Source organism: Daucus carota, chromosome 9 (genome assembly GCF_001625215.2).
Source record: "Daucus carota subsp. sativus chromosome 9, DH1 v3.0, whole genome shotgun sequence".
Classification (NCBI taxonomy): domain Eukaryota; kingdom Viridiplantae; phylum Streptophyta; class Magnoliopsida; order Apiales; family Apiaceae; genus Daucus; species Daucus carota.
This window is the reverse complement of record NC_030389.2, coordinates 26,247,370-26,262,077: the sequence shown is the minus strand read 5'-3', so window position 1 is coordinate 26,262,077 and position 14,708 is coordinate 26,247,370. Positions and strand designations below refer to the sequence as shown.

The window sequence follows — 14,708 nt, the reverse complement described above, 5'->3', positions numbered from 1 at the left end:
GCTAATGAGATCTCAGTTGCTGATTATGTGGGTCATTTAAGGTTCTAAATGGATAGTCATGCACACCATATTACTAGTTAGAGGAATCTAAATCTCATGCGGGCATTACCAAGAGGGCAAGTGAAAGTGAAACAGCAACACAACTTATTTCTTATGAACTGTATCTGAACAGAAAAAACGTGAATCTTTGATTTGCAGGTCTCAAATATCGCCAAAGTTAAATGTGACGCTAATCAGATTCATAGCTCTTGAGCTTGTGGAAACGGCCAAGAGAATTCCTGGTGCGACATACAATGGTACTCTGATCGACACAACCTCCTTTATATTAAGTAGAGTCTAGAAAGGGAGCTTCTTCACTTCAATTTCATATCAAGTCCAACTAGCCAGTAACTCAATGCTGGTCACTTAGGGCTTGACAGTCAGTTTCTAAGGCTTCCTCTTTTCAACCTGGTAGTTGAATTGCAGAATGTTTAGGCGTGTAATGACTTCTTTGGTGATAGTGTCACGAGTACTCTAGTAACGACCTTGCCTGTCTTGACTGTTCCTTGTTGACATGAAACAGAAACCTTTCACATATGGCGATACCATCGCTGTTTGCACCGTTAGCGGGAACTTTGTCTGCCTCTGCAGTTCACTGTTTACACTAGCACCATCTGGCAGAAACTTTGACTGCCTCTGCAGTTCATTCGTGGCACACACCTGCTAATATGCTGATAACTTAGACCTTTTACATGAACACCTTATATGATCTGCCCTATATAAGTCTTTTAACTTCAAGGAGTGAATAATTATCAGTCTGTCAGTCACTATAATATGACCTGTCTGTCAGTCTAAATTTCTATAATTCTCCTAGGCATCTCGAAGAGGAACTTTTTTAAGGAGATGTCATTTCTTTTATGTAAGAGGTCTTAATTCTCATGATGAAGTTGCAGAATATGGACTGGAAATTAACGTGGTTACTGCTGTATGCCTCGCATTGTAGTATCATCTATCCGGCCAAGGTTTAAGAGAGTAATCTCTTAAAAAGGGAACTGCGATAACCACTTACAAAATTGATATAAGGATAAGAAAACCCTGAATATCCTTGCACCCTTTAATTGCTTCCAAAGGTGAATCACTGATAACAATCTGTTTGTTAATATGCCTATTTTATGAATCTATTTGATTGTATGTTGTATAATTTTGATTTAAATTCTAGTGTTTTTGCATCAGTCCAATTTGAATTAATTAATAATTGAACCGTTAATTATTAAGAGAAGAAATAATGATTGAAATGTGAATATGTTCTAATGAATATTTTTGGTTAGAATCTTTTGGATGATGTTCCAAAAACTAGAAGGTATCATAGTTCTTGCTTTGTGATTATTGTTAGTCATTTTACGGACGTCAGTATAAATTAACATATACAGAAAGAAGCCTTTAGTAAAGAATCAATGCATTTTTGAGCTGCTATAATTTTGACCTCTTGGTATCAATTTGCAGGCTGCCGCAAGACGTTCTTTTTGCTAGAACAATTAAGAATCTGGACTAGGACCAAACTTTCTTGCACATGCGTGAGTCAAGAGAAAAAAACATGTAGTCCTCATCTTTGTCGATTCATGTGATACGCTATCATGTTTCTGGAAACTTGGATAGCTGGTGCATGCCAAGAAGAGGACTGCCTTCATGCTGATGAAGGCATGATGCATGTGTACTATGCATCATATACAGGAATTTGCAATTTTTGATGTGCAAGGACTTAATTAGAAAATTAGTTATCCACTGCAACATTGAAGGCTGCATAATGCATATTCAATGGCCTTGAAAGAAATGATTTGCTATATGATTGATCATAAAATTTATAATTCAGAGACTGCAGTCCAATGGTTCCTGACAAGATGTCTCCACATGCAACAAAATAGTTGTCGTACTCAATGTTAGGTGGTAATAAACAAAGACCATATATTGTAAAGTAATAACAGACTTTAACTTTGAGTCTTCAGTGTTTTCCTCATGCTCTTTAACTTACTATAAGGACATAAGAAACTAATTTGGTTTTACTGTAACTGTGTAGGAATCAAGGTAATATTTAAAGGGTTTGGCTAGTGTGTGCCCATGGGCACATGCTAACGCTAAATTTGATGCTCGATTTTTAGGTAATGCTTCCAATTCAGGAGTTGCTTTATTACTTCATTCTTGTCTTGTGTATAAACTTCATGTCCAGGTAAGATCAAGGCTAATATCCCAAGTATCTTAGTGAAAGATGTAGGTTTCTTCCTGATAAAGTATTTCTCAATATGATGTTTATTTGCTAATTCCTCCGCTGTTCTGTGTATCTGACATTTTTGACCACATATCCTTGAGTATTGCTTAATTAGACTATAAACTTTTGAGCCTAAGTGATGTATAAGTTAGCTAGCTGACAATGAGCCATCAGACAGACATATTGAAATTTTACAGCCAATCAAGTGTGAGCTCACCAACAAGATAAACATGTGCTAATTATAAGAATTGTAAGATGATGCATTTCGTTACATTGTTACTTTGTAGTCTTATTCAGACGGACAGCTAGAGATCTATTGACTTACAGCCCCATCTCCTCCTGTCATTCGCAGTTTGGTGCTCTGCAAAGTTGTCCTTGATAGCGCAGCTAGCTAGAGCAGGTGATATGCATTCAACAAGAACTGACCTATCAGAGGTAGGAAAAAGTTTGAGACCATCTTCTGTGCCTTCCAGTTTCCTTACAAATTCTAATTCGATGGTGGATAATAAGGATGATGAGTATGTTGAGCAATGGGCTGAGATCAATAGATTGCCTACTTTTCAACGCTTGAGGTTATCACTCATTGATGATTATAACAATGAAGGAGACAGATGTGATGCTAAAGGGAAGAGGATAATAGATGTTTCTACTGTTGGTGCACTGGAAAGGCATATGTTCATTGAGAAGCTTATTAAGCATGTTGAGGATGACAATCTACATTTGTTGCACAGGATTAGAAAAAGAATAAACAAGTAAACTCTCTTTCTTTTGATATTAAAGATGAAGTTGTCTACTTGTAAACAAGTCCTGAGAAAAATAATATCATGACATACAGATCGAAAGCTGCCAGTGTGGTATGCTCAACATATGGATCACAGACATGAAAGGACACAGTATGCACGTTTATAGAAAGTAAAGAATTTGATAGATTGTTACCTTCAAATATAAAGTTCAGTATGACTACATGTGCTAAATACTCACTCTTCATCTTAACTCTTTAATATTTGTAGTTCCTTGACATTTATAAATTCACAAGCATGACTAAATGGTTAGTTGGGTAAAAGTTGTAAGTATTTCTTGCAGAGTTGGCCTGAAATTTCCTACTGTTGAAGTGAGGTACAATAATCTGCATGTGGAAGCAGAGTGCGAAGTAGTTAGTGGCAAGCCCCTGCCGACTCTCTGGAACTCCCTGCAAAGAATGATCTTTGTAAGTGGCCACGTTATTTTTGGAATCAATTTAGAATTTTCCTTGCCAGTATAATCGAACAAAAAATAAATTATTTTCTTTTGAAATTTCCTTTGTCATGCATTGGATTTGTAAGTGGATTAGAGCCACTAATATATTGTAGTTTATCAGTTACAAACTTACAATTACTGAACCATGCTACCCCCCAGGTCTTGCTTTACCTTCATCTAAAATCTTATAGGGTAATTATTATTTCCTTTGCAATAGGATATTGCCAATATTGGTGGATTGAAGTCGAGAAAGGCCAAAATAAGCATCATCAATGAAGTCAGTGGTATCATCAGGCCTGGAAGGTAGCAGCAGAACTTCATCAACTGTAGCTCAATTATGTGCAGCAAATCTAAATCCTACTAATATGTGACTTTCTAGTTTCTATATTAAATTTCCTTCATAGTTCCTAGTCTGCTTTCTTAATTAATTACAGAAACCTCCGAAAGAAATGCTTGCTGAAATGTATTTTTGAGGTTCCACTTATTTGTAGGTATACATGGATATGTCTCGTTACTACCTCACTATGTGACCTTCACTGGTGCCAATTGACATCGAGCAGATACATAATATCATAAATGTGCAAAAACTAAGAAGAATGAGAAAGGATATCCATGTTATATACAAATAGTCTCTTAACTTGGTTAAGAATTGTAGCATTGTACTAGGATTTATGGCAGGTTTACTCTGTATCATTGTATGAAGAAAACTATGGAAAGATGGTTGATAGAAGTTCTCATATTAAATTGCACATCATGTTTTCAGTTACCTAAGGCATATAGGGATTGTTCAATGCTTTCAACTCTTGATTTTTATCATTGATTAATTTACATATACAGATGTGCATAGTGATAGGTTTGTTCTTTTATGGCTAGCATAATTTCGATGTTCTAAGGGCTTAACTTCATTTGCAGAATGACTTTACTGCTTGGCCCTCCAGGATGTGGGAAGACTTCTTTCCTCAAAGCACTTTCTGGAAACCTAGATAAATCTTTAAAGGTCCCTCATTTCACTCCTATATTGTTACCGGAAAAAATTGAGTGAATCAAGTAGCTCTTTGAAGTGACATGAAGTAAATACTCTGTTCTGGTGATTAAAATGGTTTGATTATAACTTGCATCTCTCCCTGGGAAAATATTGCTCGAGTACTAAGTTATTCACATACAGATTTTTCTTCTTTTGATCTAATGAAAGTAGTTACATACTACTGCATTCACTGTTACCTCCACTTTTTCAGTAGTTTCCTTAAGATTTCTAGTGGGATCTAATCCTACTGCGGATTGTTATTACCTGTAGTACTTTTCATTAATCTTATTTAGATCCCTGGAACATAAAAATTTGGATTAAGAGCACTGTATTTCAATGGGAATACAATAGCAATATTCAAAAATCTTGTAATGCGCTTTTCTTTTTGAAAACCAATTTCTTTAACTATGCTTATCTACCTTTCTGTTGATAGTGTACCGGAATAATCTCTTATAATGGCTGTAGACTTGAAGAGCTTGTGCCTCAAAAATCTTCTGCTTACACAAACCAATATGATCTGCATATCCCTGACATGACTGTAAGGGAAACACTTGATTTTTCAGCTTGCTGTCAGGGTATTGGAAATCGAGCAGGTATGCTAGCTATGGTTGCATAGTAGTTCGATGAAGTTTAGACTGCTTGCCAGTGTATCAAATATTTAGTACTTATTCTTCCATGCGGCACAGAGTTAATGATCGAGGTCCTCAGGAGGGAGAAAGAGGCGGGAATCATTCCAGATTCAGATATTGATACCTTTATGAAGGTTTTTTATAACATCTGATTCCTATTTACCATTCTGGAGTTTATGCGTTGCTTTCTCATTGAGTATCTGATCCTATAAACGTATTTTTTGTTGTCTAGTGTAGTTCTTGGTTACATGAGAAAGAACTTATCACTTTACCATGACTTTGTAACTTTTAAACATTACTTTTCAATTTTCAACCATCAACAAACTAAATTGACATTTGTACAGGTTTTCCAATCAGATTTTTCTGGTTTTGCTTATGCAATTTGCATGCACTTACTTTTTATCCAGGCATCAGCACATTATTCCTAGTAAGTAGTAACAAATATGTCATCGTGTTTACAACATTATCAAGTAAAATTTCTTGGAATTGGTCCAAACAATCTATAGATACTATGTTTTAACATGTTACGAAGCATCAACCAACCCCTACATGATTTGCAAGTACATGGCTTAAAGGATTTATTAGTCCGTATGCAATAAAGAATAAGAAATATACCACTTAACTGCTGGTAAAATAAAATTTATATCTCAAGGATTTATAAAAAAAATTATCACTCTTTCCTTCACTTTGCACCTTTTTACTCACTCTTTAGGCAATATCTGTTGGAGGACAAAGAGCATCCCTTCAGACTGACTACATACTGAAAGTAAGATTCTGTTTATTCTGTCCTTAGATCGTGCAAGTACTATTAGCTAGTTCTATTGATGATAAACACTGTATTCATCTGGTTTCAAAGATTCTTGGCCTTGACATATGTGCGGACATACTAGTAGGAGATGCAATGAGAAGAGGCATATCTGGCGGTCAGAAGAAAAGATTGACTACAGGTAGTTGGACTGCATGTTTCAATCACTAGAAGATGGAACTATGGTTCATGCAGTGCCTTTCAACTTACTGAATTAACTCCATCCATGGTAGTTCATATATGACCAGGTGATAGATAACATAACTGATATTTTGTAGGGGAGATGATCGTTGGCCCCACAAAAGCTCTTTTTATGGATGAAATATCAAATGGACTAGACAGCTCTACCGCGTATCAGATTATTTCATTTCTCCAGCAACTTGTTCACATCACAGAAGCAACGGTTATTGTGTCACTTCTTCAGCCAGCACCAGAAGCCTTTGATATGTTTGATGATATTGTATTAATGGCAGAAGGGCAAATTGTGTACCATGGACCACGTAGTCATGTTCTTGAATATTTCGAGAGATGTGGCTTTAAGTGCCCTGAAAGGAAAGGAGTAGCTGACTTTCTGCAGGAGGTAAATTCTTGATAATTTACAGTTCACTTTGTTCTTGTTTATGTTCATCGTGGAAGTAATGAACTTCTTACCATTTGCAAGGTTATATCCGTAAAAGATCAAGCACAGTATTGGCATAGACCTGAACAAACTCACCATTATGTTTCTGTGGATACACTTTCTAGTATGTTTAAAGAATCAGATTTTGGTAAAAATCATGAGGAGGAGCTATCTAAGGATTATATAAAGTCAGAGAATCATAACAAATCTCCTTCATATAGCATTTACTCTCTGTCAAAATGGACTCTATTTAAAGCCTGCATGACAAGAGAAATTATTCTCATGAGGAGGAACTCGTTCATATACAAATTTAAAATTTTTCAGGTTGTTATCCTCAACTTCTTTTTCTAGTGAATTTTGTTATAATTTGGAAGAAAATTCTATGATAAACTGAAGAAAATGTGCAACATATCTTTGTGCAGCTTTCATTAATTGCATCTATTACAATGACTGTATTTTTGCGAACTCGGATGGAAGTTGTGGCTGCACATGGAAACCAATATTTGGGTTCCTTATTCTACTCTCTCATTATTCTTTTAGTAGATGGATTTCCAGAATTAACGATGACTGTAGCACGGCTTTCAGTTTTCTACAAACAGAGAGATTTGTGTTTCTACCCAGCTTGGGCTTACGCAATTCCAGCTGCCATTCTAAAGATTCCTCTTTCTATTCTGGAATCTTTAGTTTGGGTATGTCTTACGTACTATGTCGTTGGGTATAGCCCAGAGCCGGAGAGGTGGGCACTAAGTGACAAATCATCGTGTTTTGTTGTTCCTAGATAATTTTTTTTCATGTTCTCATTGTTCTTTTATGATAAGTGTTGTTACCTTCATTAATATGAGAGACTTCCTCTACCAAAAACTAAATTATCTCTTATTTTTGGCAGGTTTTTCAGACAGTTATTTTTGTTCTTTTTTGTGCACTGGACATCAATATCTATGTTCCGCTTCTTGGCATCTGTCTGTAGGACTGCAGGTGCTAGCGCTACAGCTGGTAGTGTGTCATTAGTACTTGTATTATTATTTGGGGGCTTCATCGTCCCAAGACGTAAGTTTCTGACAGTTTCTATTTTATATATATAAAAAAATTGGTACGAGGATTGACAATTTGTTTAATGGAAAAGATTGTAACCAAATCAATTTATGCCTTGTCTGTGTTGCAGCCTTAATGCCATCTTGGTTGAAGTGGGGATTTTGGGTTTCACCAATAACATATGGTCAGATAGGCCTTGCTGTGAATGAGTTTCTTTCTCCAAGATGGCAAAAGGTGAGTACAATTTTGACAATCAGCTTCCATGATATTCTTATAGCTCTTCGTCATAAAAAATGCTTGTTTATAGTTCTGTCATGTTCCGAGTGAATAAATGATATGCAGATGCAAATTATTTATTTTACTTAATGAGGAATAATTTTTGTTAACTAATCTCTTAATACTACACAATCCATCAACTGAATTTATATTTATCAGGACCAAATTTTCTATAACACTGGATGAGTGGATGTTATTTCTCCACCATCAATTGAATTTTTATTTTCTAGGTGACAAAATAATGTTTGTTTCTAGTTCAGAGTCTGTTGAACTGCAGTCACTGAAACATTAAACTATTGCACCTGGATCCTACATGTTGTAGTTTTCTACATGGTACGTGTTAACATACCCTCTCTTGCATAACCTGATCTTAGACAAACAAAGGCCATTGGGCGATAAATGTGGATGAGGTCTTTCTCTTTGCCACGATGATCAATTAAATCAAACAACTAGTGTTGATATTTTCTCTCAAAGGTGAGCTAGTTTATTGTTTCCTTATTATTAGTTTTATAATGTAGATGCTGTCCACCAACACAACAATAGGGCAACAAGCTCTTGCGGATCGCGGACTGGACTTCAGTCGGTACTTTTTTTGGATATCTCTTGGTGCCTTATTTGGATTCATACTATTTTTCAATGCTGGATTTGTCTTGGCCTTGAGTTTTTTGAATGGTAATTTCATCTTTCCTGATATGACATCAAGGTAAGAATTCAGTGTTTGTCTTTGCTTAAAATCCTGAATTCTTTGCAGATGCGGGCTCTCGTGCTATTATTTCAAGAGACAAGCTGTCAGCAAACAAAGGAAGTGAAAATATCACAACAAACACAACTAATGAAGAGAAACCCAAAAATGGAGGCAAGAAATTATGTATTACATTATTCAAAACTGTTCTCTCGGAAGCTCAATCTACATTTCCCTAACAATAAACGCCTGCCTATGTTAATACAGGAAGAATTGTTCTACCATTCGAACCTGTTACTCTTGTGTTCCATAATGTTCAATACTACGTGGACACCCCTTTGGTAATATTATTAATAAGCTTGGGTTGTCTGCACTAAAATGCAGTCGTTCAGGTGATATATTAGGCCGTTTCTGCTTTGTTATTGTTTTAGGAAATGTCTGAACATGGATGCAGTCAGAAAATGCTCCAACTTCTTTGTGATATCACTGGTGCATTCAGACCTGGTGTTCTTACTGCGCTGATGGGTGTCAGTGGAGCTGGTAAAACAACACTTCTCGATGTCCTTGCAGGAAGAAAAACTAGTGGCACCATTAATGGAGAAATTAAGATTGGAGGATACCCTAAGGTTCAAGAGACATTTGCTAGGATTTCAGGATATTGTGAGCAATCTGACATACATTCCCCTCAAGTTACTGTTGAAGAGTCGGTGCTTTTTTCTGCTTGGCTACGTCTTCACCCACAGATTGATTCGAGAACTAAATCTGTATGATTTTTTTATTTATAGATGTTAAGTGTATCTCTACTGTTTGGTTTGTAACTGATATTTTACTATATAGTAAAACTCATTCATGTTTTTGAAGGATTTTGTGAGAGATGTCCTTGAGACTGTTGAACTTGATGGTATACAAGATTCCTTAGTTGGCAAGCCAGGTGTTAGTGGTCTATCAAATGAGCAACGCAGGCGTCTAACCATAGCTGTGGAGCTTGTTTCTAACCCCTCAATCGTTTTTATGGATGAACCTACAACGGGACTTGACGCTAGAGCAGCAGCTATTGTCATGCGGGTTATGAAGAATGTGGCTGATACTGGAAGAACAATTGTTTGTACCATTCATCAACCGAGTGTCGATATATTTGAGGCATTCGATGAAGTAAGAAAAATTTCTAATTGTTATACGTAAATTTATGGTATTATTATTTTTATAATGGAAGCTGAATGGAATAGAACTGCATGAATCATGACACCAAGATTTGTCTAAATAGTGAGCTAAACATCGTGTAAATCTTGACAGCAAAGAGTACAAAGTTTAAGCACAGTTGTAAGAACTTAGTAAACATCTTGAATATTTGTTAAAAAAACTTTATTATAACGTCGCCTCTATACTGCTGTGCATGCAGTTGATTCTGTTGAAATCTGGTGGACGTGTTATTTACTCTGGACCATTGGGTCCGAATTCAAGTAGAATAACAGATTACTTTGAGGTAAGTTTTCCACCAAATTTATTAATATATCAACGTATATTTAAGTTAGTTTTGTGTTCCTCCCAGTACCCATGATATGTTATGCGCTCACAATGTTTTATTTATACTTTTTTTGGCTATGTAGAGCATCTCAGGAGTACCAAAGATCAGAAATAATTACAATCCCGCAACATGGATGTTAGAAGTTACTTCTTTATCTGCAGAAGCAGAGCTTGGCCTAGATTTTGCCCAAATCTATGAGAGTTCTTCCTTGAACAAGTGAGTATGTCCCAGGGTTTTACAGATTGATAAGTCATGGCTCAGAAAAAATTTACCACAAATTTTCTTGATCCAACTATGAATTTAATTATGCAAAGCTCGTGGACTACAAGTTATTTTGTCTTATGATGTGTAGCACAGGCATGTCATCCACACTATTAGGTCACCATGATATCAAAATATTGCAGCAAGCATAAGTAAAAAGATCTGTTTTTCTGTTTAGCAAAAAAAAGATCTGTTTTCCTATTCAAAGAGTTCATGCCCTTCATTGTTTTATGCAGTGTGCAGCAGACACACCCGCTCTTTACTCATTTCTCTCTTTTAACAATATTGACATACCCGTTGGGTCCTAAACCCCTCTAAACACCTTAAGATTCTGGGTTAAATAATCACCCAACAAATGGTTAGCTCAGAGTATGTTTCATATCTGCAGTTACTCTTGTCTAATTCTTTCTTTGGTATTATTGTAATCTTAGACACAATGAAGAGATAGTCAAGAGCTTAAGTATTCCGCCTCCAGGTTCCCAGAAGTTGTATTTTGCCACCCCTTTTGCACAAAATGGCATCGGGCAATTTAAATCCTGCCTATGGAAACACCATTTATCTTATTGGAGAAGTCCTTCATACAATTTCAATCGTTTGAGGCATATGATATTTTCATCATTTGTTTTTGGGTTTCTCTTCTGGGATCAAGGGCAGAAACTGTAAGTACATTAATCTCACTTTGGGAGACATGCACCTGACCTCCTAAATAAGATTCTAGTTTCTATCGTTCTTAATGCTTCATATTTTGTCTTTCAAACGGCATTATTTAGATAGCTAACATTTATGTTTGTTTTACAGAGACAACCAACAAAATTTGTTCAGCATATTTGGTTCGATGTTTTCAACTACTATATTTTCTGGCATGAATAATGCCTCCTCAGTTAAACCTTACATTACAACCGAACGAAATGTTTTGTATAGAGAAATATTTGCTGGGACGTATTCGCCATGGGCTTATGCACTTGCACAGGTATAACGACTACATTACAGTCTTCAGAGGATAAATATACAGATTTGCTTTACTGAATACATGCATCACTTGTAGGTAATAATTGAGATACCTTATGTATTTGCTCAATCACTTGCATATGTGGTAATTACCTATCCAATGATTGGATATTCTTGGACTTCTTACAAAGTGTTGTGGTATTTCTACTCCATGTTCTGCACATTGTTGTATTTCACATATATGGGGATGATGATTGTTTCGTTCACTCCTACGTATCCAGCAGCGGTGATTCTACAGTCTACTTTCAACACCATTTTTAACCTGTTTTCTGGATTTATTATTCCTCAACCAGTAAGCCTTTTTCCATTCTTTTAGTCATCAGTTTTCTTAAATGAGAATGTGATAATTAATCTTGTTTTTCCTGCAGCAAATTCCCAAGTGGTGGTTATGGTTATATTACCTCACACCATCATCATGGACATTGAACAGCATGCTCTCCTCTCAGTATGGAGATGTAGAGAAGGAGATTATAGTATTCGGAGAAAAGAAAACAGTTGCAGCCTTTGTAAAGGATTACTTTGGATTTCACCATGATCGCTTACCAATAGTTGGTGTGGTTCTGATGTTATACCCAATTATCTTTGCTTCAATATTCGCATATTGTATTGGGAAGTTAAATTTTCAAAGGAGGTGAATGTGGTGAAAGCATTGTATCGGGAAGCTTAGTACAACTGACCTCGGATGGAACTTGCTGCAAGATCTCTGTAAGTTGTCTTTATTCAGTGTATTGTTGCAGTCTATATAACGTTGTTGATTAGCAACCGTGAGGATGGTGGTTGAAATTTGATCACTCGAAACTTTAAGGTAAACCATACAATGAGAATTCGGAGCTTCCTTCTCTCTCAACTGATCTGAAAATAATTATTGACAATGCCATTTTTGACCACTTCAGTAGGTTTCTTTTCATTGAACTAGCAAATTTCTGATCCTGCTATTGTACTTCCCCAGATCCTGGTTTATTTTGTATTTACGCTTTGTTTGTCTTAAATGATTCGTGTTTCCAACTGAGTTCATTCTGGTCTTAAGCCTGATCGTCGTATGCACATTGAAATAGCATGGGCGACTGTGATTTCATGTTAGAGGAATCCCAATCCTCATACGCCTATTAAGTAGAAAACCAGCAAAAGGGAAACCACAACACACCTTAGTTCCTGCTACCTTTTTTAAGAAAAACATTAGTGGTGACGTTTCAGTTTGACGCCAGACTCAGTCTCAAATGATACTAATTAAGAACACTCTAGTTTCAGTCTGCAACGACGATGATCAAAATCTCAGGTACTGACATTATGCATAGGGATAACCTAATAGCCTGTTATATAGTACGAATTAGGCAGGAATTCTCAGGTCTTTGGCAGCTAGGCTAGGCTTAAGGCTCTTAGTAAGAGTACCCTTTCACCCTTTTTTTTTTTTTAAGGTTCTGGAGAGGTTTGCCAGTTTGACTTACTTTTGGATTCATCAAATTAGGCACCTAAGGTTACAGAGCTGACCTCTAAGGTTCGGCCTTCTCTTTCAAGGAAAAGATGTTTGATGAATCCATCTTAATTCCTTTCAAGCAACTTTGCCGGCATCACTGAGCAATTTCCTATCACATTGTCAGCCTTCATTGTCCTCTCCAAAAGTGATGGCGGATTTGGACATTTGATTAATAAATTTTTTCTTTCATTTCCTTGCTTTTTCTTATATGTGTTTCAAACCTCTTAGAGCCAAGTACAACAATATTTCAGCATATGCCTTATAAATATAATAAAAAAAATAGTTTCCTAGTAATTTAGGACATCATTTTGATGTATGAACTCCAACAACATGCCCTATAATTGTGTCTTATTATTAAATTAACAATTTATTTGAATTAGTATTGGAGGGAAGTGAAAAAAGTAAGAGAGGGATATATTGAAATGGAGTAAAGCTAATATTTTTTTGAGAAATTTGGTTTAGGACATGCCCAATAGTGCCTTAAAAATGAGGCACTTGTCGGATGTCGTACTAAATTAAGGCAGCACTACGACATTGTTGGAGCACACATTTCATTCAAATGCCTTAAATTTGAGCTTAGGACATCAATTTAAGACGTTGGACTTGCTCTTGACACAATAAAATTAAAAGCATTTCGAATGTGATACTAATTACATAAAATTTGCTGAATGTGTTACATTAATTGACTATATTTTAGAAATAGTATGTTATTATTTTTGGTTATAAATAAGATATGATACTTGAATACGGTAATAATAGATGTGAAATCTTTTTACATGTTAAAAATTTGACAAATATAATCAAGATAAGAATGTTGACTAAAATTGTAAACAACAGGAATAATCTATTGAAGTTGATTTTATTTTTATACATAATTTCCATATTATTTATAATTTGTATTTATTAGTTTTAGATGAGAGTTTTACGAAATACTCTAAGAGTCATTAATTGAATAGCATATGGCCTCATATTCAATTTGGTTACTCATAAAAATTGCATGTCAATAACATGTTGAAATTTGATTTGATTCTTAAGAACAACTCAAGAACGCAAATGAAAATTACTGATTTACTCTCGTTTGACTAAAGGTAAAGGTCAAAATAGACGAAAAGGGTACAATCTGTTACGAGATGAAAAGTATGGGGGTGCAAACTGAATTTTATCAAACTACGTTACCTATTTTGCATTTAGGCCAAATCAAGAGGATTCAAAATGCAAATAAGTCTATTTGGAATTGTAATTGGGAAACTCAAACTCCCTCCGTCCTGGCCAATTTTTTAAGTTTGGTTTGGACACGGAAATTAAAAAATAAGTATAAAATAGTGGAAAAAAGAAAGAAAAGTGGGTGACTGTGGTGAGACTCAGGATGATAATGGAATAAAAGTTGAGTGAAAAGGGAGGAAGAGTGATAAAGGTAGTGGGACTCATTGATTATTTTTGGTAACTTTTGAAATGTAAAGAATTGAATGGTACATTTCAAAAAGAAAACCGTGAAGAAATGGTTGGCAGAGAGGGAGTAATTATTAAGCGAATTACACATTAGTTCATAAAAATTTAAAAACCTTGATTTTTGATATATTTTTTGATAATTTAATTATTTTCTTTACAAATACTATATTCACGTATATATAAAAATTTAGACAAGATATGAATCTCAATTTTTATTTGTATTCATTTATTCTATTTTTAAACACACGATAATAATATCGTAGAGACTTGGCTGTATTTTTCACCGAATTCCAAAAAGTAGTCAAATTTTCAATTTCATAAATTAATAACCAAATTTTAATTATGTACTGTCTCGTACTAATTTATAACATGGGAATTAATTGATTTTCAGAAAATGAATGTAAAATTGGCCATCCTTTTGAAAAAAGAAATAAACGACAAATAAT

The 14,708-nt window shown here is 35.3% G+C and overlaps 1 protein-coding gene across 3 annotated transcripts; it reads left to right on the top strand.

Annotated features, from left to right (window-relative positions):
- The first annotated feature begins 170 nt into the window (after positions 1-170).
- Positions 171-12,950, top strand: LOC108214248 (pleiotropic drug resistance protein 3). Of its 3 annotated transcripts, none has more exons than XR_010287257.1 (26): positions 171-296; positions 1,483-2,492; positions 2,595-2,994; positions 3,326-3,449; positions 3,696-3,781; positions 4,391-4,475; positions 4,936-5,095; positions 5,189-5,265; positions 5,844-5,897; positions 5,988-6,078; positions 6,215-6,516; positions 6,598-6,879; positions 6,978-7,291; positions 7,442-7,602; positions 7,718-7,821; positions 8,382-8,535; positions 8,615-8,719; positions 8,813-8,886; positions 8,977-9,309; positions 9,407-9,697; positions 9,945-10,028; positions 10,153-10,286; positions 10,763-10,990; positions 11,130-11,301; positions 11,564-11,631; positions 11,708-11,773. XR_010287257.1 is itself a non-coding variant. In XM_064084011.1 (26 exons), exons 3-26 carry the CDS (start codon positions 2,648-2,650, stop codon positions 11,972-11,974), a joined length of 4,284 nt encoding a protein of 1,427 aa, XP_063940081.1. In that variant the 5' UTR covers positions 176-296; positions 1,483-2,492; positions 2,595-2,647; the 3' UTR covers positions 11,975-12,950. The 3 variants fall into 3 exon arrangements, 1 of the variants encoding a protein (XP_063940081.1); XR_010287256.1 differs by having other exon boundaries at positions 11,561-11,631; positions 11,708-11,772; XM_064084011.1 differs by having other exon boundaries at positions 176-296; positions 11,377-11,631; positions 11,708-12,950.
- Positions 12,951-14,708: the final 1,758 nt, after the last annotated feature.

Coding starts and splice junctions, on each gene's coding strand:
- LOC108214248 (XM_064084011.1), top strand. CDS start 2,648: ATGCATTCAACAAGAACTGACCTATCAGAGGTAGGAAAAAGTTTGAGA. Junction 3,782..4,390: donor GGTATCATCAGGCCTGGAAG/GTAGCAGCAGAA, acceptor CTTCATTTGCAG/AATGACTTTACTGCTTGGCC. Junction 11,302..11,376: donor GGGCTTATGCACTTGCACAG/GTATAACGACTA, acceptor CATCACTTGTAG/GTAATAATTGAGATACCTTA.